At 33.0% G+C, this 27,769-nt stretch overlaps 1 protein-coding gene across 1 annotated transcript in view; it reads right to left on the reverse strand.

Annotated features, from left to right (window-relative positions):
* Window positions 1-27,769, reverse strand: part of LOC106131417 (uncharacterized) — a 44,229-nt gene that overhangs the window by 12,745 nt on the left and 3,715 nt on the right. The window contains exon 2 of the mRNA XM_060949999.1: window positions 2,911-3,056. Within this exon, the coding sequence (XP_060805982.1) occupies window positions 2,911-3,056 (146 nt within the window). The remainder of the gene's footprint in view (window positions 1-2,910; window positions 3,057-27,769) is intronic.

A 27,769-nucleotide genomic window follows, 5' to 3' on the forward strand; every position in this document is an offset into this window, starting at 1 on the left:
GGGCCACGGTATCTCGTTAGAACTTTCCCGCAGCCCCGGCTCAGTTTATCCCGATTCCCCCCCTTGGGGGTTGACATTTCAAAAATCCCTTCTTAGTGCTCACTTATGTTACTAAAGGAACCTCTGTTCAAAATCTCAGACTCCTATACCGAGCGGTTTCGGCTGTGCGTTAATAAATCAGTCACCCAATCGCACCCCCTAAATCACGATTGGAGGGTAGTTTGAAAAAACTTATAATGTCAAACATATTTACTTGCCTATGTACGTGTTCATGCCAAGTTTCAAGTTTATAAACCCAAGGAATAAGATTTTTCATAGAAACGTTTTTACCCCTTTTCCCCCCCTTGGGGGTTGAATTTCCAAAAATCCTTTCTTAGTGCTCCCCTACATATCCCAAGGAACCTACATTCCAAATTTCAGCTGTCTACGACCAGTAGTTTCGACTGTGCGTTGTCTGTCAGTCAGTCACTCAGTAACGGAAGAGTTTTATATATATAGATTCATTTTATCTTTGTAAGAATGTACTATGTATGTGTTTCTATGTAAATACATAGAAACACATACATAGTACATAGAAAATTCTATTTGTTTGTTTTATGAGTGTTCAATGCAAATTTACAAAAAAAAACATTTAAATTTTATATGCAAGTATTTCAATTAAGAAACCTTAAATATGTTTAATCTCTTAACGTTTGTAACTTAAGGGTCTTATTTTGGGATATATGTTATCATAAATGGGCTCCAATAATCATAAAAATATCTTCGCCAGAGTGGAATACCGTTACAAACGAGAATTTTTATGTAACCGTGCTCGAATTTACAAAGTAAAATGTCAGTAGCCACATATTAAGTAAGAATTTCATTACATACTAATAGATTTCCAGTAGCATCCACAGTCTAGGCAATTTCTTAAGAGCCCATCAAATTTCCAAGCAGCGGAGCTAGTTAAATGTCATAGTCTAATCAATTAAGGACGTAATTTTATCTGGAATAGATTATGGAAGTATTTCCATCACTCACTGTCCAATGATGAGGTAACTATAAAATTGGCCACCGTGTGTTCAGTATTACATTTTTTGTCAGTTATGATAAGACATCATACTAATAACATAATACTAAATTATTTCTTCATAGCCAATACAGGAGTAGTTTGCGCGCGATCTGCATAATACTAAAAATCCTATTTACTTTTGTTCCCACAGATTAATAAAAATCGTAAGTCCGCCAACTATAGTGTCAAATTTCAAATTAAATTCTGGCTGTTTGTAAATATCTTTGAGAATCGTCTTAATTATAAGTGATTAAGTCAATGGCTATTATGTTAATCCATCCGTCGGTGTCCTCTTTCATATGATTATGTTCTTGCGATCGCTTAAACTCGACATCAACAGATTTTAACGGCAGTTTCTCGTGAAATGTTGACACAAACGAGGCCTAAAACTAAAACCCTATTGACATAAGAACGCTAGACCTTATCCTATAAGTATTCATACTAATACTATCAGATTACTCTGAAACTGACCAGTTCGTGACTAAATCTAGGGCGCAAAAGTGAAAGGGCGATTCAGAACATTATCCGTTTGAAGCAAAGTGGCCTATTTAACTTAGTGTCGTTATAATTTGTATCGCCGGCATTGCTTTACCATTTAATGATAGATACCTGAACTTTAGAATGTACGATGGAAATGCAAATATATCCAGTATTGCAAGGATGCTAAGACCGGTTTTGGTATGTATGTTTTCGTGACGGTGATCGATTCTTATGTTCATATATTTATAACGGTGGTTGAATGCCAGAAGACCTAATGTAATAGCTCAATAATAGAGTTGTGTCTGACAGCTTTGTGTTTCCCTTAATGGGCATTCAAATTGCAATCTACAATCCCAATTAACATTGTGAGTATTTGTGTGAATCGACTTTGGAAATAATACAGCTTTTTTTTTAAAGAATCGAAATATTAAAGAAACTTTCCTCTGTCCTATCTATCTACTCTGACTCATACGATTCAGTAATTAATACAGAGAACTGCATGACAATATCTTGTTGCCATAATAAATAATGGTTGTTTCGTCCCTCAGACCAGGGTACGAGTGTACGTATACGTAAAAATTTCCACATAAACATTGTATGAATACATGTATGAGATGTACCTACTTGTTCAGGGTCGCATTTCTTAGTGTCTTTCCTTTGTTTTCCCCTGGTTTTGTCCAAAGGCAATAGTTACCTTTACATGTAGGAACTATTAACAATTAATGTGCAAATTAGTGACATTTTTTGTTACTTATGTACTGAAGCTACTGTAATGGTTTATAGTCGTATGGTCTAGGCGTTTATAAACTACAATTACAAAAGGCGTAATATTTTAAATACATACATGTAATTACGTCTATATCCCAGACAGAGCCAACAGTCTTGAAAACACTGATTGGCCACGTTCCGAAGAGTTGAGATTCAAATAATAACAGGTTGCTAGCCCGTTGCCTAAAAGAAGATTCCCAAGTTTATAGGTACTATCCCGCTGTCGCTTTTTACGACATCCATGGGGAAAGAGATGGAGTGGTCCTATTCTTTTTCTGTTGGTGCCAGGAACCTCACGGCATGGCGTAATATTTTCTCTGTCGCTATTTACGATTAGCGTTATGGACAAAGTAGCATCCCCTACAAAGGTCGTGGAGGTCAGATGGAAGTCGCTTCGTACAAAACATTACCTTCCTAAACTAAACCAAGATTGTAGTCAGAGTCACAGGCGGTGTCCTTTTATAAAGTTGACGATGCAACGAGAATGATTTTGAGGATATTTATTTTTATGAAGTTAATATTACTAAACGGATTAACATTTGTGAAATGAATTGAAGGAAAGAAAAAGTATGTCATCATAATTTTGTTGATATAAGCTAGATAATATTTACCTGTTTTCTGGGAACCCTATACACCAACTGCCCGGGCAAGTAGTCTCCTTGTGTTTGTCTTTTGTCCTTATTTAGCGCGACATCTTCTGTTTCAGTTTTCTTTTCTGTTTCTTTCACATCAGCTGCGTATGCGCACAAGGCGATTGCTGTAACAAGAAAAGATAAGTTTGAATATTTGCTAAATTCTTCTTGGATAAAACTTGTATGTGGTAAAGGGCGACTAAGGGAGAGACTATAAACTTGGGATTCTTCTTTTAGGCGATGGGCTAGCAACCTGTCTCTTTCTGCATCTCAATTCCATCATTAAGCCATACATCTGAACGTAGTCTTCCAGACTACCCCGAAAGGGATAAAGATGTGACAATTCGCATGTTCTTATGAAAACTTAATCTCTTCCTCGCTTTCGTCTCCTCATAGAGTGGTCCTAATGACATCAAACTCTTTGCATGCGGTAAAAGATCTAACTAAACCATAGGTCTAAACTTTGTACATACTAAGCTGCATACCTGACTCAAACCTGCTGTAGAAAAAGATAAGATATAGATTTAATAAAATTAGCCTCTTATCACGTTTTTTTCACCGGTATGGACAGACAGGTTATTATAGTCATTTGCTTTATTCACAGTAATCAAGACATCACAATCTGGTCCCTAAATATATTCAGACAAAGTAGTATGTATGATATGTGTTAATATATGTAGAATGTCAATTTGTATTGCACATCTTGCATTGGCGAAAATTCTAAAATAATTGTACTGCGTTGTGACATCAGCATACATTCACAAGTATGATATTATATTCGTATTAAAGATTTTGTAATATGAAAAAGAGATGGTTTTGGCATTCACTTCAATGACAAATAGATAGCAAAATCAGTGCATTCTTTTCTCAATGCAGCGGTTATTATTGTGAAACCTTAAGTTTAATTGTTTGCATCGTGGTAACATTGTAGGTATTAAAATCAGTCATCAATCAATATGGTATTAATGTTTCTATTGTTGTTTTATATAATTAACTTAGAAAAGAAAAATAAATCATTAACTTTGAAAAGGCTTAACAAATATTTATATCAGTCACATTCATAATTTTAGCAAATTTTTCATGTTTAATAAATACTGAAAAAAAATGACTGGTTGATTAAGCAACTGAGTGATAAACAACGTTATCAATAAGGCCTTTATTTTCATAAGATTTCGGAATATTCTTTCAATGAAGCATCTCCCAATATTCCTATAGGAACAACAAAACATAATTTTTTTTTTGAAATAAAATATAGTAATAATATATAAAATAAATTAAATGTTATTCAAATTTTAATTTAATTTTTTATATTTTATAATGAAATTATTTAAAACGTTAGGTAGGTACCTACATGGTTAAAAAACTTTTACTTTTCAAGGCCTGATTATGTATGTACCTGATAATGTAGGTATTGAAGGAAGGACTTTTTTCTCTTATTTAACAGTTGAAAAATAAAATTTTGATAAATTTAATTTTCTTAATATAAAAATAAAATACATTTAAAGAAAAAATTATGAAAAATATGATTTATTTGAACGTGACATTTCCCAAATGAGCGGATTAGACACAGATGTTGACGATTTGCGTCGGTGGTCGCAATGCCCACATTAACACCAATTTGCTTCACCCACCACTAGCACACCATTAATCAGTATTAGATGCACTTTGTAAGAAAGACCATTGTGCAAGTATACGAGAAAGCCGTTTGTAAGTGTTAACGATCTGGCATTGTTATAAATATAATCTAAGGTGACAATTGACCATCAGTTCTAACGATACGGATTTATTGCATAGGAACTAAAATTTTAAAGTGTTATTTTATAAATTCCCGCATATCTGGTATGTTAACTTTTTCATTTATACATATAGTCAATTAGTCTTCTCTATATCCCTCGCGGGGTAGACAGAGAGCAGTCTTGAAAAGACTGATAGGCAACGTTCAGCTGTTTGGCTAAATCATAGAATTGAGATTCAAATAGTCACAGGTTGCTAGCCCATCGGGCACATTTATCACATATTATGGAACCATAAAAATTTATTTATTAATGTAAAAAAATTATGTTATGAAATCAAAATAATAAATAAGGTATTTGTACCAGGTATTATCTGTTCGCTGAACCAAAAAAAGAACAAAAATGAAAGGTTTTTACGAAACTTTTTCTCGAAAAAAGATTCTGTGTTTACGCGAACGTGTTCATTGTTAAGGAATAAAATTATTTCCTCAGTCTTTTTTCTTGAAAAACGGGATCAACGTACAGATTAAGTTCGAAAAAACAGTATTAGTTTGTTTGTTTATTACCTCTGCACGCGTTATATACTAAATTAATCTTCTTGAAATTCCACCTATTTGTAATTAAAAGTTTTATAGAAGGTTATATTATACCTTTCATACCGGTAAAATTTATAGTACCCGTGGGATTTGTGAAAAACCTGTATACGTGGCGTTAAATTCATGCAGCCGAAACTGCGGGTAAAAGCTAGTAGATAATAATCTTATTGACAGTCACAAGAATTGAAACTGTATTCGGAATAGCCATTCATTCAGAAATAACGAGCTTCCGACATAACTTACAAGAAGAATCCCAATTCATAAGTCTTTCCTTTGATTGACTTTTACAATCAGCACGGGAAGAGAAGCAGCTCGCACACATTATTTTTGAAAATGCATGTAACCACTTTTTAAAGATGACCCGTCTAATCACTGCACCATATTTAAATGGTCCAAGACATAAATGAAATGTTTGGAGCCCAACGTCCTCTCTAAACCAAGGCCAACGATCGTTGGTCTGTACCGTCGGCATAAAAATTTGCAATTTATTGTGTTTGTTATGATTTCTTAAAAATATTTTTTTCTGGGTTTATTAAGTGTTCCTATTTTCCGTTATTTTACAATGTATGGGCGCTTCGCTCTCGTTGTATCTGTGCCAAACATCAGACTACTCAAAAATCCACTCATAAGTTTATTCGTTACAAAAATATAAAAACATATTTTCCCATTAAATTTTTTAAAGACTTTTTATTATATTTTATTTATTATATTTATTATTATTTTATTTATATATTTATATAAAAATTAAAATAAGAATAAGACTTTGTAGGAATAATCTAACGGAACTAGATCGGCCCTAGTTTTATGTAAACAGTTTTATTTAGGTACACCTGTTTATGTTATCCATTAACACACCTACAAGAAAAATTACTGTACCTTATTAAATTTTTGTTTCTTAATTCTGGAATGCGCCTTCGTTTTAAAATCAACTTCAAAGACTCATTAAATTTGATAAGTTGTTTATTTTTCTGATTTGACGTTCAAAAATGGCAGCGACCTACATATTTTTTATATACAAATGTTGTCTTATTTATTTATACTTTTTTATACGTTCTGTTTTTTTTGCACACAGTACACACATTGACACGGCCTAGTTCCCATGCTACGAAAACCCGTACGTCGAGTGCATACCAAAGTAGCACTTAAACAATTACGTCTCAGTCCTGTTTACTTCTGTGAATCTGGACAGTCCTATGTCTGAGATTTTCTTTGAAGATCTTTCTGGAAATCCGTAAGGTCAGCCCGAGGAAAAACTATAACCAGAGAGCTGACTAGGATCAGATGCCAGGATGGTAGCGTTGTGAAAGGAGAAGAATGTGTGCTAAAGATATGGAAGGACTATTTTGAGAGTTTATTTGAAAAAAAGGAAGAAAATAAGAAAGAGTTCTGCTATAGCGAAGAAAAAGAGAATGAGATGGATTTCCTTAAACTTTACACAATCATCCAATGTATGTAGTATATGTATGTTTATTTTATATGGAGTATATATATATATATAGTCATACTTATGTTTGTAATATATTATATGTAAGTGTATTAAGTAACCTATTATTATTTATATTTATATAATTTTTTTTTTTTACCGTTATCGCACTACCCGTACTTCCATCTCAGTTTGGTCCAAAGGTTCGACTGGCAGAGAATGCCTTGTGGCATTAAGTCCACCTGTTGTACATTTTACGTGCATGAAGTTTAAATAAATAAATAAATAAAAAGATGGAAGGCGAAATTGAAATGTTTGAAATTGTGGAAGCACTTAAGAGTATGAAAGCGGGTAAGGCTGCCGGGTATGATAGAGTGTCGGTCGAGATGCTTAAAGCAGGAAAAAGCGTCGTAGCTAGACAGTTGTACTGCCTTTTCAATTTGTGTTGGAGAAGCGGCCGAGTACCAAAAGATTGGTGTAAGGCTGTTATTGTGCCACTTTACAAAGGAAAAGGGTCACAACTGGACTGCAAAAATTATCGTGGTATAAGCCTGCTTAGCGTCGTCGGCAAATTGTATGCTAAGGTATTGATTAATAGAGTCAGGAATGAAACTGATGACAAAATATGGGATGCTCAAGCGGGATTTCGAAAGGGAATGGGATGTACTGATCAGGTCTTTTCTTTGCGGTGCATAGCCGAAAAGTTTTTGGCCAAGAGTCAAAAAGTCTATTGCACATTCGTGGATTTGGAAAAGGCCTATGACAGAGTTGAGAGGAATGAATTGTGGTCAGCACTTTCTATGCATGGGGTGAGCAGTCTCTTGATACGAGCACTGAAATCCTTATATGAGGATTCGAGTGCTTGTGTCAGGATAAACGGAGCGCACACTGAGTGGTTTAAGATTGAGAAAGGTGTTAGGCAGGGATGTGTTGCGTCACCGTGGCTGTTCAACCTATTTATGGATAGTTGTTTGACAGATTTGAAAGAGTCTGAAAGTGGATTAAGGATGAATGAATTACTCGTCAAATGTCTGCTCTATGCCGACGATCAGGTTATACTGGCGTCATCAGCGGAGGAGTTACAGGAGATGGTAAACTGTATGCATGAAGCTTTAAAAGAGAAATGAAAGTGAACGTAAGTAAAACCAAAACACTGGTTTTTGAAATGGAGAAAGAAATGACAGCATGTAATATTTTGATTGGAGGAGAAAAAGTTGAGCAAGTGAAAGAGTTTGTATATCTAGGATCAAAGTTTACATCAGATGGCAAGTGTGATAGTGATATTGAAAGGAGAGTGAACGCGGGGAACATGGTGAATGGAGCTTTGCATGCCTTTATGAGCAGTCAGAAACTATCCAAAAAGGCTCGACTGGCTGTGCACAGGGGCGTGTTGGTCCCGACATTAATGTATGGGAGTGAAAGTTGGGTATGGCAAAAGAAGCACGAAAGCAGAATAAATGCAGTGGAAATGAGAGCGTTAAGGAGTATGTTGGGTGTGAAATTGAGTGACCGGATAAGGAACAGCGTGATAAGGGAATGTTGTGATGTGAAAGAAGATGTAGTTACAGGAATAGAAAAGGGTATGTTGAGATGGTTCGGTCATGTGGAGAGGATGAATGAAAACAGGTTGACTAAGCAGATATACAAGGAGAGTGTGGAGGGAAAGGTCGGGGTGGGAAGACCTAGACGAACATATCTTGATCAAATTAAGGACGTCCTGGTGAAGGGTCAGGTCAAAAGTGCCCGAAACCGCCGAGCTTGCATGAAGAGAGTTATGAATGTGGATGAAGCAAAGGAAGTATGCAGGGATCGTGGCAAGTGGAAAGAGGTAGTCTCTGCCTACCCCTCCGGGAAAGAGGCGTGAGTTTATGTATGTATGTATGTATCTGTGAGGTCATAACTTGAGTTCATTTACTCTTTTTGTATATTATCATTCTAAAAATTACTTTGAGAATCTACTACTCTGAAATTTCTGTTATGTTATTTTTTAATAACTGTATATATTGTCAGCACATCGTCCTAAAGAAGAAATCCAACTGTATTACCGTTTCCCTTGATTGACTATTACAATCTGCACGGAACAGAAGCAGCTATGCACCACACACATATTTTATTTTTTTGCTACCAAACCAGAATAGAATGGAAGCTTGCGCTTAATGTTTTCCCTTAGTCACCACGATGGAGTCATCCTATATTAAAGTACCGGAAACCACACGAGACCTTTTTTTAAATATAATATATATTGGCGACCTAAAACAGCTTTTAAAGCTCAAATTGAGTTGATTGCGCTCTCAGTAATTGAATTGAGGCCATAACTGCATTGTTCCAGGCGGGACGAAGATGTAATGTAATTTCCTAAGGATGTAGGAGAACTTAAAATATCTCTTATAAGGATTTATTATTTTTGCTTAAATCGTCTCTTATAATTGCAAACCAATGCTCTTTCTTACGGGAAGGGGAAATCATAATAAGTAGTTATTTTTCCCCTTTTTCGTTTCCTACGGTATCCAAAGGTCTATTTAAGTCCAGAAATAGAGATTGTGTGGCACAAACAAAGCGATTTATAGCGGAATTTATGAACCGCGCCTACTTTTACTTTCATTATATTTTTTTGTTATTAAACTTGCGGTTTCACTGTGAAGATTACAACTGACGAAAGTTGAAGTTAACAAATATGCGATCATGTCTACCGATTTACTTTCTAAAGCTAAGACAATTATAACAGAAATAATTGACTTCTTCCCCTTTAAGTATAAGGTGGTAGGTGAGTAATCCTGCTTCTTACTAATATTGTGAATACAAAAGTTTGTAAGGATGGATGTTTGTTACTCTTTCACGTAATATCTACAAACATATAGGGTACTTGTTATCCGGAATTCCCATGGGAGCCAAAACCCCGGGGCGTAGTCTGACATACAATAATCTTTGCTTTGTCAATTACATAATTTTTGTTTACATGTAACAGTATTTTTGACAGTTGACTAGTATCTACTATAAGCATTATCTAATGCTTCTACGAGTAGCATTATCCGCCAATTGTGCTATAAATTTGTATTTTGTACAATAAAGTTTAAATAAATATATAAAACAGTTTTAAAAAAGCAACAACGCTAAGGATATACTCTACTCACGATCTACTTACTCAACATAACTTACCATTGCCTTCTTCGACCCACATATAAAAAATAACATTGTAAAAATTGACAGCGTTAATCAGTTGACTTATTAATTACATTGTTCCGAAGATTGCGTTACTGCTTTATTATTAATCTGTTTGTATAAAAATCTAATTAATCTCAAATAAAATGTTTAATGAATGAATCGTCAAAGTATGTTGTTGCGATATCGCATCGGCATTGGAAAGTGATCGCGTGCGGTAAAAGTAAACTTCCTAATGGCATAGTATCTCACACAATAGACGATTATATCCATTTAGTGGTCACGCGAACCGAATTTTTTATTCTATGTCAGTGGGGAAGGTCAAGTTTGGGATCTCTTTTTCCACGTAAAGTCAACTTAATATAAAGCGACGTTACCACTTCATACAAACCAAAAGCATACAGGTCCTGCTTTGTAGTCGACTTTATATGAGGAACACAGATGTTCCACAAAAAGGCTGTGAGAAATGACTAAAGACTGAAGATTCTGATTTAAATACCTACTTAAACCTAAACAACAATATGTATGCGCGCTCAACATGATTTTCAATGAAAATAGTGGAAAAAAATTCTATGGAGTGGAGTGCCTCGTTTTCCAGAAGCGGACCTAACAACAGCTTATTGTAGCGGAAATAAAGGCGACCCGGGGCAACCGCAGAGTTCGCTAACAACGGATAAAATACTCGTATACGTCAGCGCAGGCTATATGACGTTACTAAGACACGTACAAATATACGAGAATATTAGCGGTAAATCTTCCTTCTTCTTCTTCTTTCTTTAGTTTGTTTTCGCACTCGCGCCATCTATCTTTTGGTTATAACTGAAAATGAGTGTATTGCTCTCGGAGCAATTTTCTCAATGGCTTACTTTTTGTATTGCTGCAACACACGTATAAACTTATCCTTTTAGAAATGTATGTACTTTTGTGTTTATATTGTTATATTATATTATAACAATATAAACACAAATTAGTTAAGTTAAGTTATAGTTGTGCATTTTCTGTGACAACAAATGTATTATTTTATCTATCTAAGTATATTTTAGAATAAGGGAAAGATTTTTTCGTCGTAACCAGACCAGCATGGAAATATACTTAAATGTCAATAAATACACGACTATGTCAGTCGAAAGGGTAGGAGACGGTAGGGTCATTTGATAGTTTATCAATTTCCGTATTATGTAACCTGCGGCAAAGCCTTGGTGAAATATTTCGCAATATTCCCCGCCTTATTGCCTGTGATAAGGATTATTCCCCACGAAAACGATTTCAAGCTACATTGCCCTCGGCGCTTTTATTTGGGCCATTCACGCTCTGTTGAATTGATTTCAAGTGTAATTGCAGGTAATGGGAACGGAATATAGCCGTTTTAAATTTTACATTTTACCACATAGTACTAAATAACAAAAAAACAAAGATGAGGCTACGGATGTGGTAACACATCCAATTGCCTGAATTTTTTAATTTCATTCCAATATTTTGTCTCCCTCGTGATCAGAGATAGACTCTCGTGTAGTAAAACATCAAAGTTAGCAATAAAACTAATGTATGCATTTACTCAGAATGGAGTTATTGGTACATTGTCACGGTAAGATTAAAACCTGTAGACACTCATACATTTTATTCGGTTACTATTATCAACCACCGACAATTTGAACATTTGCGCTTTTAGGTTCATGGTTAGATAAAAATGATTTACTACTACTTGTACTTAATAGAAAAGATTCAAGATCATGATTGATTATACATCTCTTTGTCTATGAATAACCTCATTATTGCTTCACATTAAGGATCAACCGAACTCTTGCGAGTCATTGACCTTTCTACTTTGGCATAACATCAAATTGTTATACTAGCCTTATTGATTGCATTGGCGCATTAATGGTGAAGACTCGTAAGTTCTTGTGCACAGGCACATTGATGTGTCGATATCATAAGGCAACATGACGGCTCTAACTGGTTGCAACTTGCAAGCGAGACAAGAAATGGAAAATAATGGAGGAAGCATATTTCCTTATGAGTTTCATTAAAGGGTTACCATGGATGGAAACAAGAGTTTGCTGGATTCAAATCGCACTGTAGCCGTGTACCATATTGACAATACGTTAGTCTGAATGTTAACCTATGTTATATGTTAATTGCCAGAACGGGTTTTCTCACGGTGTTGAAGCTTAGATTGAGGTTCAAGATCGTGAGGCATTGATTAAATGGGTAATCTATTTCCAAGTTAAATAAGGTTCTGACATGTCAAATGGCAGTCCCTTTATATATATGCGGCATTCCTGGATCGTAGTCATGCGCCAGAGCAGGCTCCTCTCTAGTTAGGAACTAACAGACGTCAGGATTATGCAAGTTTCAGAAATAAATCTGCAATTTATTGTTATTGTATCATTTATATTCAACACATACTTAATTCAGCTAAATTTCGTAATTTAGCGAACATTGATAAAGATAACTGTTGTTACGTAGTTTTAAGGAAACATTGTCTGAAAATTAATGGAAGGTTAATTATTATTTATCGGTACTTTTGTTACGGGGGCTGTAATTAAAGCTGTTGAGTATGTATATTGCCTTACATCACTGGTTTTCACCTTCACTGAGTGGAACAACACGTGCGTTACTTATGAATATTTAATCGAGAATCGAAACAATATTGAACGATATCTACTTAGACATATGATATTGTAAACTTTGTCTTCTAACATCTTTCTAACTGTAATTTGGCACACTAATGAAACAGTTTTGCTACTTATATACTACTAATTTTGCTACTCATGTACATTTTTTTAATTATTGTATAAAGGATCTTACAAAACATTAAGTTAACAGACAACTCAAATTGATATATACTTATAATAAATAGTTTATCTCAGCAAAATACATATACTCGTACACGGAGAATAGTTTAAATAAGGCACATTATCTGCATGGTTATCACCTTATTATGCAACTCTTTGATTGAAAATTATGCATGCAAGTTATTTGCTCAAAAATATTTTAATGTTCTAAATGTCAAGGATCGACTAATCTTCACTTTATACGCAACCTACGATATTTATTTTATCCTTGTCTAATGCTTTGATTTACCGGTTATAATATAATAATTAAAAGAAACTATTGGAAATACATATATACTTAATCTTCTTGCTTCGTTGAAACCAAACAGTTTGAAAGCAAAACAAATGTACTACTAAATACCACAATGACATCTTTTCACCCAAATTCTCACTAGTCACTCAGTCAAGTAATTAACAAGCTGCTACTTTTTTATTAATAATACTTAATTTATTATATTCCTGTTGTATATTTACTTTTTAAAATTTATATTTTGTACATTTTAGAACCAATGCAAATGATTTTAATTGGGTTAACGAGTGGCTAGCTGTCATTTTTCGCAACATTAACCCTGGCTTGTGAAAATATCTCCTCGCTTTAAGCCCTCGAGCAAAGGGGTGAAAACATGGCGGCTTTTTATCACACGATGAATGTTTTATGAGAAAAACTCTTTCATTGCTGTAGCGGCCATATTTGGTGAGTTTACGACAATTTTAATAATATTTAATAACGCGATGGTTAAAACTTGTTACCTTTTCGTGAAAGGATAGGCAGAGACAACATTCAACCATTTCATATCACACTTCTTAACTTCTACACAATATTTTTTTAGCTGATCGTCTATTAATGACACTCTTGAACTACCACACCAGAAGACTCCAATTTATATAAAGGTACTTATAATAAATGTTTATCTCAGCAAAATACGACTTAACCCAAAATTAATCGTTATGTAAGAAAACGCGAACGCTGCAATAGTAAGTGCGTAAGAGCGGAACTTTAATTTATTGTTTTGTTTTAAAGTAGTTCATAAAAAAATGTTTATGCTTCATTAAACACTTGAACACTTAGTACCTTATTTTACGATACGTTGAACATGTTAAGTAATTGAAATGTCAGACGGCATATAACTTAATGCATATACTCGTAATAGATAAGATTTTTACATATACACATTTTATTAGTAATTACCTACTTGTCAAGTAAGTCCTGACTGGCAATAGGTTCCGCTATTTCTTACTTATAAATTCATGATATATATGATTATAGATCTCTTTCCTAACAGGGTGGACTAGATATTTCCACTTGCCAAGACATACATCGTTCGCTTTATTAAGATTTATGAATCTTTTCATATAAGTAGTAGAGTGTCTACGTTGACCAGATTTTTCCCGAACAGAATATCCCCAGTTTAACCAAGATGTCGTTCTTTTTGCTTAAACCTTTCTCTTCCCACGTCTCCATTTCTTAATAATACCTACATAAACATTATTTAAAGTAGGTACTTATAAAACAGGCGATATACGATTACAATGCACAAGCAAAGCCGCAGGTAAAAGTTAGCATGAAAAATGTATGTAGATACTTGTACAACTAGAACATAATCTAGATTATCCATAAATACAAGCCAGGGCCATTCATCCATTTATTCTTACATTATTAATAAGATGAAAAAATGTTGCAAAATATATTTGGAACGACTTGTAAATCTTCTTTTAGCATTAAATAAGTATTAAAGATTCGTCAAGGCCGTCGAAACAGGAAGTTATTTATTAGAATGCGTTTAATCTTGTGCGCGTAGATTTGTTATTAGATAATCTAGATTATCTATATTATTTTTTTAGAATATGTTCACTTTTATAAAAGTTTTTTGATGCCATCAAACATAAATCTAACGGAACAGAACTTTTTCCGAGATGTAAGTTAATAGAAACCTAAGTCTTTCTCATAATGTGGAAGCTATTATGAGTGAGCTATTATGAAAAAATTTCATGACGATTGGTTCAGTAGAATAAGTGTAAAGAGAAACTATTTAGTTTGTAGAAAAAAGTCCATCTACGATTTGATGGTTGATATTGAATGTCATGTAATTTAAACATATAAACTGAAGAAGAAATCAGATTAATTGAAAATTTAAAATTATTTGACTGACGCGAACAATGCGACAGATAAAAATTCGATTAATCTCAATAAGCTATAATTTAATCGCATTAAAATCGGAATGTACACGGAATCGAACAATTCCAGAAACTTTAACAATCATCAGTTAGACAATGATACTTCTATTGTATGTAGTGAATGTGAGGGGGAATCTGCCTTAATTAAAAGATATGCCGCAAAAGTGTTTCCTCTCCAAACGACACGCGAAGGAAGTCACGCGTGTAACGACAAGGCCGATATCAATTGCTTTTTGCGCAGACGCTACTTTATTACATACAGATTATAGGCAGGCAGCCGTGACGGTACTGATCTTACACTCGGTTTCTTTCTTCCATGAATACTGGTAATAGTAACATGCATTCCATAACTAACGATTTTGAAAATATAAATGAATGAATGAATAAAAGTTAATGAGCATTACACAAATATTTCTTACAAGTACTTAATTGAAGTAAAAACAAACAGTTGCCGAAATGCTTATACTATTCCGAGGTCCACTCAGCTTTTTTTTCCGTTTTTTTATTCTTTTATATTAGACGAATTATTAGGGGTTTTGTCACGCTGTTTTATATCGAGGCATTTTACAACACCCCGACGCTGGTCTTCCGGGGACAATGGTAAACGTGTTATAGAAACTTCGCTAATGACATATCTAATCTACATAAAATGAATTTAAATGTTATACATACAGCAGTCGATGTCGAACAAGGACATTATTTTAATTACTAAATGTTTTCGAATTCTTGTGTTTTTATAAATATTCATGTCCAAAACCGAGAATTTATATATGCCGAGTACTAACTATTAACTATATGTATGTCAATCTGAATAAGATCATTAATTTTTGTATTCACCTTAATACACTTTGGAACATGTAGTATAACAAGATGAACAAGTATTTTTAAAATTTAAAAAAATGTACAAATTTGTGGTAATTACAGACAAACATTTAAATATAAAACAACGTGGGAACATTGACCGCTCGCAATAAAAGATTTAGATGGCGTGATAAGACAAAGTAGCGAAAGTGTCACCGCGGTCAAGAGAAATTGCACTAAACTACTGTTTATATAAGAAAACATAATGAAATTGTAACATGTACTCATATAACTTGTTTAGCCAAGTTTCTAATGTTTTGTGGTGCATCATGAATTGAAAATAGTATTTTTTTCTTAGAAATCTGGTTTAATATTATAACACACTGAGATATTCGTAAAATCGATTGCAAAACTTAAAACATACATAGAATCACGTCTTTATCCTTTACGGGGTAACCCGAGCTAACAGTCTTGAAAAGACTAAAGATTGAAAGGCCACGTTTGGCTGTATGGTATATGATGGAATTGAGATTGAAATAGTGACTAAAACTAAAATAAACTTAAAATCTCTTAAATTTATATTTTAATGTGACGGTTATTTATAATACTGAATAATTTATTTTATGAAATTTGTAAATAAATAGTCAGATATGGATAATTGACAACAATTCCTATGAGGCAGTTCATGTCACAACGGTAGACGAAGTAGGTACTAAATCCTACAGGGAACCTGCATAAATATAAATACAAACTAATACTGTTCCTAGTTCCTGAATACAGAAAATTATAGCAATAACACGTATAATTATGCACACGCACTGTAACTACATTTGAAGTAAGCAATTGTCCAGTGTTAGTCTGAACCTATATGAACGTACAGCTGGTAGTGAAAGCCCACTGATAATTGAGGAAATTACAGGAATGTCAACACGCAAATTATGCAGACGTAACAGGTTGCAATGCTCTATAATGTTGTCAAAATTAAACAGAGAATATGGCTGTTTATATGGCTCCAACAAATATTAAACAAAGAACTACAGATATGAAAAAAAAACTCTCCTTTACTTTCTCTGGATGTCGTCAGAGACAACTATTAAAAAAAGTTTTTAGACGCACCTCTAAATTGTCGAAGTTGATCAGTTTCAGACAGGCGACACACTTTTAACAGTAGGCTGTTTTTATAACCAGTGCACCTTTGGACGTAATACTAAGAACTCTTTTTACGTCTTACTACCGTTACAAGAAGAAATCGTTTTTTATAATACAGCTTAATGGGAGCCTTTCGCCTTTTCGAAACTGTTAGCTCTGTCTTCCCTGTAAGAAATAAAGACGTGATTATATATATGTAAATATATATCTGTTCTATAGAAAAACTTATGGCCAACCTTTTCCTTTAATACCTACATATATACACAATACAGCATAGCTATCATCCGAATGAATCCGATCCATCTTAATTCCTACGGTTAGCCCAATTCATTAATTAAGGCGCAGTATCGGAATTGCTGGAATTCTGCTAAATCTTTGATTTCCTCCGACTAATCCTGATAGTGAATCCTGGACTAAATTTGGCGGGCAAACATCATTAGATGGACGCGAGTGTAATTTATCGGAAGATTTATCAAAGACCATTTGTTCCGAACCAACAGGAGTCGTTAATAAAACGCGCCTACTTATTTGTTTGCGAAAAGTTATAGGTTACCTTAATTTGTGGTTTTTGTGACTTATTTAAATTGAATTTCTTCAAAATTATTCAGACTAGAAAAATGTGGTCTGTAACAATCTCTATGTCAATTTAGCCGTTAGAGATTTTAACTAGGACTTATGATATGTGTAAGTCACCTTTAAATACACGAATTAGAATACAACCGTTGAAAAGAAAATAATCATTTTAAGTCCATCATTTTCCTATTATATTTTCAGTAGTTAACTTCAAAGCTTTAAGTTCGTTATTGTAAAAATGTAGTAAAATCAAGAACATTTTATAAATATATTCTGATTATACATCCCGAAAGCTCATATTATAATGCAATGTTCTGATGGCAAGTTAATTGTGACCACTTACTAAGCGTGATTTACTTAGGTCCACTTTGATACTTTCAAAATCATAATAATAATGATCTGTCTATGTAATTATTTTTAAGCAACCGCCTCTAATGGTAAATTATTAAAGTGGTGTTACATTTTTTTTTTATGACTCTTTGTTTTGTATTCTAGTTAAAATACATAGTAATTCAGACTGTCAGCAAGTATATTTGTCAATATGATTTGCTGGATTTTTTTTTTATATGCAACAAGAAATGAAATACTTACTATAATACTTGTATAAATACCAACCAGAAGTATTTTATAATCAGATGTGATCACGAGTAAAAAATTTAGTGTGCCGCTGATTATCTTTCTGCGTAGATTATAAGAAACAACTAGGGCTTCTTCTTTGTCACTTTTTCTGAATATCGATTCATCACTAAGCAATTCACCTAATTATGGATTTTGAATCTCGTGACTACATAACCCGAAAGGGATAAAGATGAAGTGATGTGACTTTTCCGTGAATAGCCCACACATGCCTTATACATACCAAATATATCTTTTTCAGAAGCAAAGCAACAAAAAAATCTACGTGACCTATCAGTCTTTTCAAGATTGTTGTCTCTGTCTACCCCGCAAGATATACAGACGTGACTACATGTATGTTTGAACTAAAACTTAGGTAATAATAGTATAAGTACTATGAGCAAATCAAATCACAAAGTAAGCATGCAAGCATAACGAATCATGATAACTCGTGATTCTCGGGAGCTAGTTCGTTTCATGTGTCAATATTGGCCAACCTACTCCACTGCTTAGTACTTACGCGAAATGTTGGGGAAAGACACGAGTCTCCGTTTAGTATTAAAGAGAATGAAGAAATAAGTACATCTTAGTTTGTTAAAAGACAAGAATTATACTAAAAAGTTTATATGGAAAGATTGATGAATATGGAGCAGATAGATAGTATGAAGAGATCGTTGTAAGTGTAAAGAGATCCAGAAAAGAGGCGTATATATGTTTGTTTTAATTTTATATCCACGATTGGATTATATTTCCCTATACTTATTTAGTTATAGGAACTACAATAAAAATATGAGTGCTCTTTGTTGAGATTAAATATTGTTTATTGGTATCAACGTCTGTTATAGCATTTCACCCTGGGACTTCACCTATCATATCAGAATTACGAGTATTAATAGTATCCTATCATCACCGGAGGTCCCTGGTTCGAATCCCGGCCAGGGCGTGATGTGAAACGAACATTTTCTGTGTGGCCTGGGTCTTGAATGTTTATCTATTTAAATACTTATTGCAATATATAGTATCGTTGAGTTAGTATCTCGTAATACAAGTGTCGAACTTACTTCGAGGCTAACTCAATCTGTGTAATTTATCCCATGTACATATTTTTTTTTTTTTTTTTTTTTTGGGACAAATTACACTGATTGAGTTAGCCTCGAAGTAAGTTCGAAACTTGTGTTACGAGATACTAACTCAACGATACTATATTTTATAATATAATAAATACTTATATAGATAAACATCCAAGACCCAGGACAATCAGAAAAAGTTCTTTTCTCATCATGCCTTGACCGGGATTCGAACCCGGGACCTCCGGTGTCACAGACAAGCGTAGTACCGCTGAGCCACAGAGGCCGTCAATATATTTATTTATTATAAACATAACTGAATAAAGGTACATTATTTTCCGGATGTAATAAATTACATATGAATCTAAAATATAGTTTTAACATTATAGAACATGTAATAACAATAGCTATTGCCAACATAATGTATTAAAGAATCGATAAGTGATCTATGAGTCCGGATGTCGCTCAGTTTTGAAATGCCAATCGTGATCAACCTTGAAGTGTATTGTTTCCCAAACGAAATATAGGCTTGTGGGGCAGGCCTTCAAATCTCATAATGAATGTGGGATAGTAAAACAAAGTGCTAATTTGGACCCTGGCCTCGGTGTTTTAATTTCATTCACATATTTTTACTATTTTCTCATAATTGAAAGTTTACTTGAAGAATTTCAATTTACTTTCCCAAGGTTAATGATAATTAATTGTTAATTGACTTTTATGGACTTTATATGAACCATTTGTTCATCCCAAAATTAGTAAAAGAAATATTATTATTTTTTTAAATCTTTATATGTGTGTGATTATATTGATCATTAATGAGTATAAGTGAATAAGTATAGGTGATTGAGAATGTTACATGTCCCAAAAAGTCTTTTATGAAGAGCAAATAGCCATCAGCAATAAGGTACAGGTAATTATTGACTGGACTATAACAAAAACTGAGTAATTTGCCTTCATAACTGACATAGAACATTTTTATAGAACTGAAGAAGGCTCTGGAGCTCTGTTAACCTTAATCAGATATATAAACCAAATATTTAATAAATATTGCAAATTTTCATTATTTACAAAAATTTTAAATTAAACTTACTACTAATATTTTTCTATTTTTAGACTAATCTTTTTCTATCAGTTAAAACCAATTAATTCACATCTGGCAAACAGACTCAACATCAAGTGGAATACTCTGTAAATGCTGCAAATAACTGAAATACCCTTAACTAAACATACTTCTTCAAAGACTTGTTTCAAGTTGCGAAATAAAAGGTTCATTATCTTGACTGTGCCAGAAAACCTTACTTAAGGCTGGGGTGAATTTATAAAGCCGAGCGATGATTGAAAACCACGAAGTCGGTATAAAATGGTCTGTTAAATTAAAATTGGCAGTCAAATTTAGAAGGCACACCAGATTGTATTCTATTAATGAACAACCCAATTTTTCGGCTATAGATTCAAGTCCTTTATCTTAAAGTATAAATATATATATAATTGAATAACCAAGTCCAAAACTTATAAAGTCAGGATTTTTATTGAAGTGAAGAAAAATCATAGAGTGTGTCTTTCATCTCGTATAGATTGGTAAAGTCGATCAAGGGTAGGGGCTAATAAACTTGAGATTCTTCTTTTAGGCGATGGGCAAACAACCTTTCACTATTTAAGTATCCGCAGTCCTCCTCCGTTAGTTCCTATTCAAAAAAATATTTTTTTTAAAAAAGCCCTCCATTCTCGTTTCCTATGGAAATTATAAGTAACACGATTTGTTAATACGAGTATAATACAATAACATTAACACAATTCCTGACGTAAAATAAATCTGTAAATTTGAAGTATCTTAATCCAATTCAGATTATTCATAATGGCTCTCCAAAGAAAATATCTATTCAGTCCGTTAATATCTGATCTTACCTTAAAAAGGTCTCCCTCTTTCTTACAATTGAATATTTTTCCTGAGCTGAAATTATTATATTTCTCTTGCGTTTCCATTATTTTGATTATTGACTTGAATAGCCTTATAAAAGTCATTCTTTAAAATAATATATTCTGTTTAGATTAAAACACATCCTAAGTAAATACAAAAGGTAATTTTTGACGGACTTTACGTGAAAAAACAAAACATAATAATTGATGTTCTACAACATTTAGGTTACCAACCAGAATATTTTACATTCCTTATATCATATCCCGTATTGGTTACAGCATAAATACTAATTAGAAAAGCACTAACTTCCGGACCAAGCAACTCCTGATTTTAAGCCCGATACCGACAGGATATTACGTCCTAACACGTGGTGAAAATTAACAACCTAGTTAATAGTTATTTACGACAGTTGTAACATAATTATTGAAACTCAGTTATTTTATTATTAATGTTAAGACCATTAAAAAATTTGTACGTTTGTGTTGTTTACACATAAAATATAAGATAATTTATACAAGTCACAAGTCTAGCAAATCATAATTGATTACATTTTCTTACCAATAAAAACGAGTTTAATAGCTTCTTGGGTCTAATCACGTTATTAAAGCGTAATATAACATATAGGGAGATAACCACATACTCTTGTAAGTGTGTTAGTTATATAATATTGATGGTACGAAGAGCACTCAGGTCCATTTCCTATGGTGCGAGATTGAGAAATAGATAAATTAATGTCTCCACTAGTACTGTCCCAAATCTATAGGTTATTCTCAAAAAAAATCAATTGAAAATTATGGTTTAAGGGCTACCAATCCTGTATAGTACATTTGCCTGAGTATCTACTTAATTATAAACAATGGCATTTGTGTTTTTGGTTTTATAAAAATATTGTTAAAAAAACTAGACACATTGGCATGCCTACCCCGTGTAATGTAAAGTTCAATAGGAATAATCCTAATAAAATTATCATCACAACGGGAAAATATGCCAAAGTCTCTAGTTTTTTTGACAATATTATATTAGACGAAGAGAGATGACGAGAGTAAATTAAATTTATTTCGTAATACTGGGTATGAACTCGTAACGTCAACAAATAGACATATAATATTTTGCTGTTACAGTCATCCATAGATAAAATTAGCGCTGATTTTATCTAGTTACTGTCTACTTAGAGTATTTATCTGTGGCTGGATCACGATTGTATCGCAATATCCGTCTGCAAAGGCCCATTGTAGATAGATTATCGAGTAAGATGTAAAGAAATACTTTAGCCGTATAGACTTGAAATGGAATATTTAAAGGTATTTTATCCTCCTAACTCCTTAGCGTAAATAAGTTATACAAGCACGCTGTTAGAAGTAAAATAATCTTTTATAACTTAACTTGATGTAGAAATAACGCATTGAATTACACATACAAATAATTAAGACTTACAAGTATGTATACTATATAAAAGTAGGTTCAGTTGAATATAACTTAGCTGAAACAAATAAAACATACATTGATTAGTTGAAAGCAAATTAAAGCAAAAGCTTATGAAAGAAGACACTGATTGACTGGCTGACTAAAAGGTCAAACCATTGACTCTAAAAATTTAAATGATGCGCAGGATTTCTCAAAATTACCCCGGGACCGAAATTTTCTTTTTACGCGGACGGAACGGGACGTATTTAGTTTTCAGAAACATTGCAACAAATAAGTATAAAGAACAGTTTACGATAAACGCTGGCACATCCCTATCAAACAAGTTCGTGCTATATACGAGTACACTGCCTGACCTTCACCTTAGACCTGCATCTGCATTTCTCCGAGTTTCTCTGAGGCATAATGAGTCCTTAACTCGATCCCTACAATCTTGCGAACATCACTAATCTCAGTACTAGCGCGTTGCATTTCATGAAATAAATATGGCTTTAAATTTAATTTTTAACTATATGGGATATAAATAAACATTAAATGATTTATTTGAGAAAAATAACGAAACTTCTTAGAACCTAGGTAAACGCAAGATACAGACCAGCCATGTCTCCGTATTTCAAATTAAAAAAATTTACATGCCAGAATTTATTGAATTCGTGTCCTATTTAAAGACTCGATCAATGCATTTGGCCAAAAAAGATTTTTTATTTTCAATATATTTTTATACACCTCAAAAAACGACCTTTTCAATATCTTCTAGTCATTATAAAATAACTTTTACGAGTGTATAAATTCACTTTATGTTGTGAACAACGTGCTTGATGCAACAAGATTCAATATTTTATGGCGTCCCCCCAACATTTCACATTAAGGTCGAGTCGTGATGGACATTTTTATATCTGCACCTCAGTCTATGCACAATTGTGTAAAGCACAAATGAAGTAGGCGATAATTGAGGAGAAATATCGTGACTTTATATATTTACCCCTGTCATCATTTTTAATGTTTATTGAAATTCCTATTAAAACAAAATAAAATGAATTTATGTTTTCGCAAACAAACTAAACAAATGGTTTGTAGTGAAGTACATAAAATCATATAAAAATTTTGGAATTTTTCAGCACCCGTGATTCGAATTGCTAGTAGGTTTGCTGTTATTTTTGTGTTATCTGAAATGTACTATTTTAATTTCTTAAGTAACTTTTCTATCTACAAAAAATACCGCAGACAAAATCCGAATAGGTAATTTTTCCTTTTTTTGTTCACTTTAAGAACTGTCTCATTTACAAACGATTAACTGAACGCATTCAAGAAGACATTCAATCATCGCGATTAAAAAACTGCAATATCAACAATTGATTAGTTTCTAATATTAGTTACAAAACAGCGGTTAAGACAAAGATGTGAGTGTGTAGATAAATTGAAACAAACAATCGACAAAGCCAAGGGACTGCATGGGAACGCTAGATCGAAATCGTACGATTGTTCTACTACGTTCTCATGTAAAGGCGGAAACACGTAGTAACAAAAGAACAAAGCATTTAAAAGGATAATTCACGGTTTGTAAAGTCCTATAGCCTAACGCTTGATATCTGTATTGTGTTTAATTACGTACTATTAGTATGCGTTTGAAACCGGAGGCAATTGTATACATATGCCTTCTTTTCTTCCGAACATCCCCATATGTTTTATTTTCAATAAACTTTTCATAATTGATCTTAATCGTTAGCAGAATCTTTGTACTTTAGGTTTTCACCATTGATATACCTCATGTAAGTAATTGTATATAATATATTTACAGCTATTAACTGTTACTAAATATAATAAATAAGAAGAAGAAAAAGCCGTTATAATTTATGAATTGTGTAGTCTTATTAGCCTTCTTCTTGTGATCTTGTCACTTGTCCATAGATACAGGTTTGATCCCTGGTAAGACCATGATGGAAAACAAACTTGTTCTGATCCTTCTTTTTAGGTCTTGAATGTATGTATTTATATATTTATTGTAAAACGTAATATGTTTGTTCTCGTTGGGTTCAGATGCCGTAATATCTGTAGCCGTATGTGAAATTTGTGTTATCTTTCCGATTTTTTAATAATTTATTACTAATCTGTCTTGTATTCACAAGGTATATTATTAACTCAAAAGAGTTTTATTTAATGTAGGATTCTTCAAGAATCGAATGCCTGTTGAAAATAATAGTAACTAAGAAAATATTCATCTTTTTGTGAAGCAAGTCCAAAATTATTGTCGACAATAATTAAATTTTGCGAAATACCGAGGGAGTTCGTGGTTTAGGCGTAGACAGAACAAAGTAAATTAGTTTGACCCATTTCAGTGTATTTATGTTTAGGAAATATCTGCGTTTCTTGGAGATATTCTCCTAGTAATAATGTTTAAAACTGAAATTCAACGAATTTCTTTTTAACTTAGGTACTCTGTATGATATAAACAATATCTAAATAACTTAATGATAACAAAATAAAATTTATTCTGCAGCCTTGATCGGTAAAGCTACGTGGACAGTTGTAAATTTTTGCTTCGTTTCTGATTATGGAAATAAAATTAAATACCTAACCATACTATTCAGTGTGCCATCAAAATAAATACCAGACAATCAAACTGTTACACTCCATACAAGGGAGCGACAGCCAAGCTTTTGCATATATGTAGAGATGTTAAAATAATAATAATCGTTACATATTAAAATTAATATTATGATATAAAAATTGGTCATTTTATGGTGGTTTATATATTTAAAAATGTATATAAGACATATTTCATGCAATTCTGTCCATTTTCTTTTGAAAAAAGTCTATAAAAACAAGTATGCGTTTATACGTACAAAGGGTTTTTGAGTTCTTAAGTTTAATTTTACACACTGTTGTACTTTAAAACTAAAATTTTCAAATGCACAGAAGCAAATACTAATGTGCCATATATGTAAGTACTTAGTAACATTTGAAAGTCATGGTCAATATCTACATGATTTGCAAAAATCCTTTCATTATCAAGATGCTGATGAAATTCAAATATGAAATTGAAATTATGATGAGTGTCCATTTTATGTTCTATTAGTTAGTGTACAAAATTAAACGGATGTTAAAACTTTCAAATTTTTACGTATACCATGTACATACCTATCAATCAAAGTAAATAGTTTGTGCCTGTGTGGTTCCAAGCACTTCAGAATAGGACCACTCTATTTCTTTCTTATAGATGGCGTAAATGTCAACTATGGGAATAGGCATTTTCTTCAAGTGCAGTTTATACCATCATCCACTATGGATTAAGTTTCCTTTGCAAAGGTCGTGGATGTCATGTAAGGCTTTTTAAACGAGTCGCTTCGTGTAAAAACCTGACTTACCCAATTCAGTATCATAGTCAAACGGCGCACCCCGAACTCCTCTCCAGAAATGTGAGGAAGATACCGGGATAAACGCCAGGAAGAAACTAATACATATAGAGGCAATACATTTTTAAAGCCTAAGTTCTTATTAATTTCAATGTTTCTACAAATGTACGACTTTATTTCGAATTAACATTTTATAGTATCATTCTGAATAGTTTATTTAAAAAACTTTATATTATTCACAAAGGCTTTATTGTCGCTTCCGTTAAAATTCCCACGTTATTATGCACACAGTACTCAAAACAAAATGGGGCAAGGTTTAAAACAATCATGTTATCTCAAACGATATGAAAAACTACGATGAGTATCTCCCTTTCTCAGCACGAGAGGTCACATTCTTTGCAAAATTATTACCACATTTTTGTTTGACGTTAACACTTTGCGACGCGGAAATTCGACCTTACAATTTCATTAAATGACGCCAAAAATTCCATACAAATTTCATCACGGACATAACCGTACTGTTATAATAGTACAAAAAATATTGTACTAGAGTATCTACAAAAAACTCGAAAAACTACGGCTATAGCCGCGGAGCGGTTATGACGTGTATGATACTCCGGTGTTTGCGTTTAGGTATGTTTAAAGTTTTTTTTTAATACTTAATTTTGACGGTAGCGAAAGTTGAGTAGATCTCAGATTGCCAGTAAATCTTGGCCTATACGATGATTCCATAGTCATGGCTTGGTTATCACCGTAGCTCCGTTTATACCATCTTTTTTAGAGACAGCATATGCCGTACTGTCAATTTTCGAGTTTTAGCGAGTACTGCTATTACAGTTCCGCGCCGCAAAATTTAACAATGGTTTTCATAATTAAAAGAAAATCTTGTCTTATGATCATGTTTATTTTCATTTCGTTTTCAAACTAAAACGTTTATGTTAGGTTATAATATGCCACAATCTATTTTATTAATTTTTAGATGATCGCAGATTTACTAATATCTGAAGAATATGATTTTCTCCACTGGAAAAAGATTTACATCCATACTAATATAAAAAATGTAAAAGTGTGTTTATGTGTGGTTTGTCCGTCCTTCACGTCAAAACACTTAAATTTCGCCATGAAATGTGCACACTTATAGAGTACGGAGAAAGACATAAGGTAAGTACTACTCCTGCGGGTGGAAAATAAATAAATGTGCATTATCAGACAAAAATATTCATAATTATGTATATGTTAACGGAAATGTATAAAATCTAGGAATTGGATACAACTCCTAGGAAAAGTATACAATTCCGAAGCTATTTAGGAAATGTATAAAATATTGTTTTAAAAATTATTTAATACATACATATCCTGGGAGATGTATACATTTCCTAGGAATTGTATATAATTCCTATATCGTATTAGGAAATGTATAAAAAGAAGGCTTTCTGTAATGAAATACCTTGTTTAAATGGGAATAATATTTTTAGGTTAGGTTAAGATAGTTTTTTTTTTTTTAAAGAAATAATAATTGCTTAGAGTTAAACTCTGACGATATGATAGGCTTAACAACGATGCCCTTTTTTATGCTGCCGTATTTCTAGCTGTTGTTTTTGCCGTGGAAACTTCTTCTATTAACTCTTTGTAACGTTCATCTTCGATATAAGCGGTGTTCTTAGCGTTTGTTAACATTTTGAATGATGCCCCTCGCCCACCCCCGCGCACCACCACGGGTTTTACATTTCCGATTGCTATTTAGGAAATGTATAGATTTCCTACGAAATGTGACTAATATAATTTATTTCATACATTTCCGGGCTATTTTAGGAATTACATACATTTCCTAGGAATTGTATACAATGACGGATTACATACATTTCCGTTAACATATATATAAATCACGGGTATACGGTTTTCTTTTGAGTCGCGAGGGTAAACATTTCGGAAATCGCTGCACCTATTTATTTACCTATGTATATTTATTGTAGTTTTTATGAATGTTTATTATAAAGGTATAAGTAATTTATTTAGTTTG

This window comes from Amyelois transitella, chromosome 20 (assembly GCF_032362555.1).
Source record: "Amyelois transitella isolate CPQ chromosome 20, ilAmyTran1.1, whole genome shotgun sequence".
Taxonomy (NCBI): domain Eukaryota; kingdom Metazoa; phylum Arthropoda; class Insecta; order Lepidoptera; family Pyralidae; genus Amyelois; species Amyelois transitella.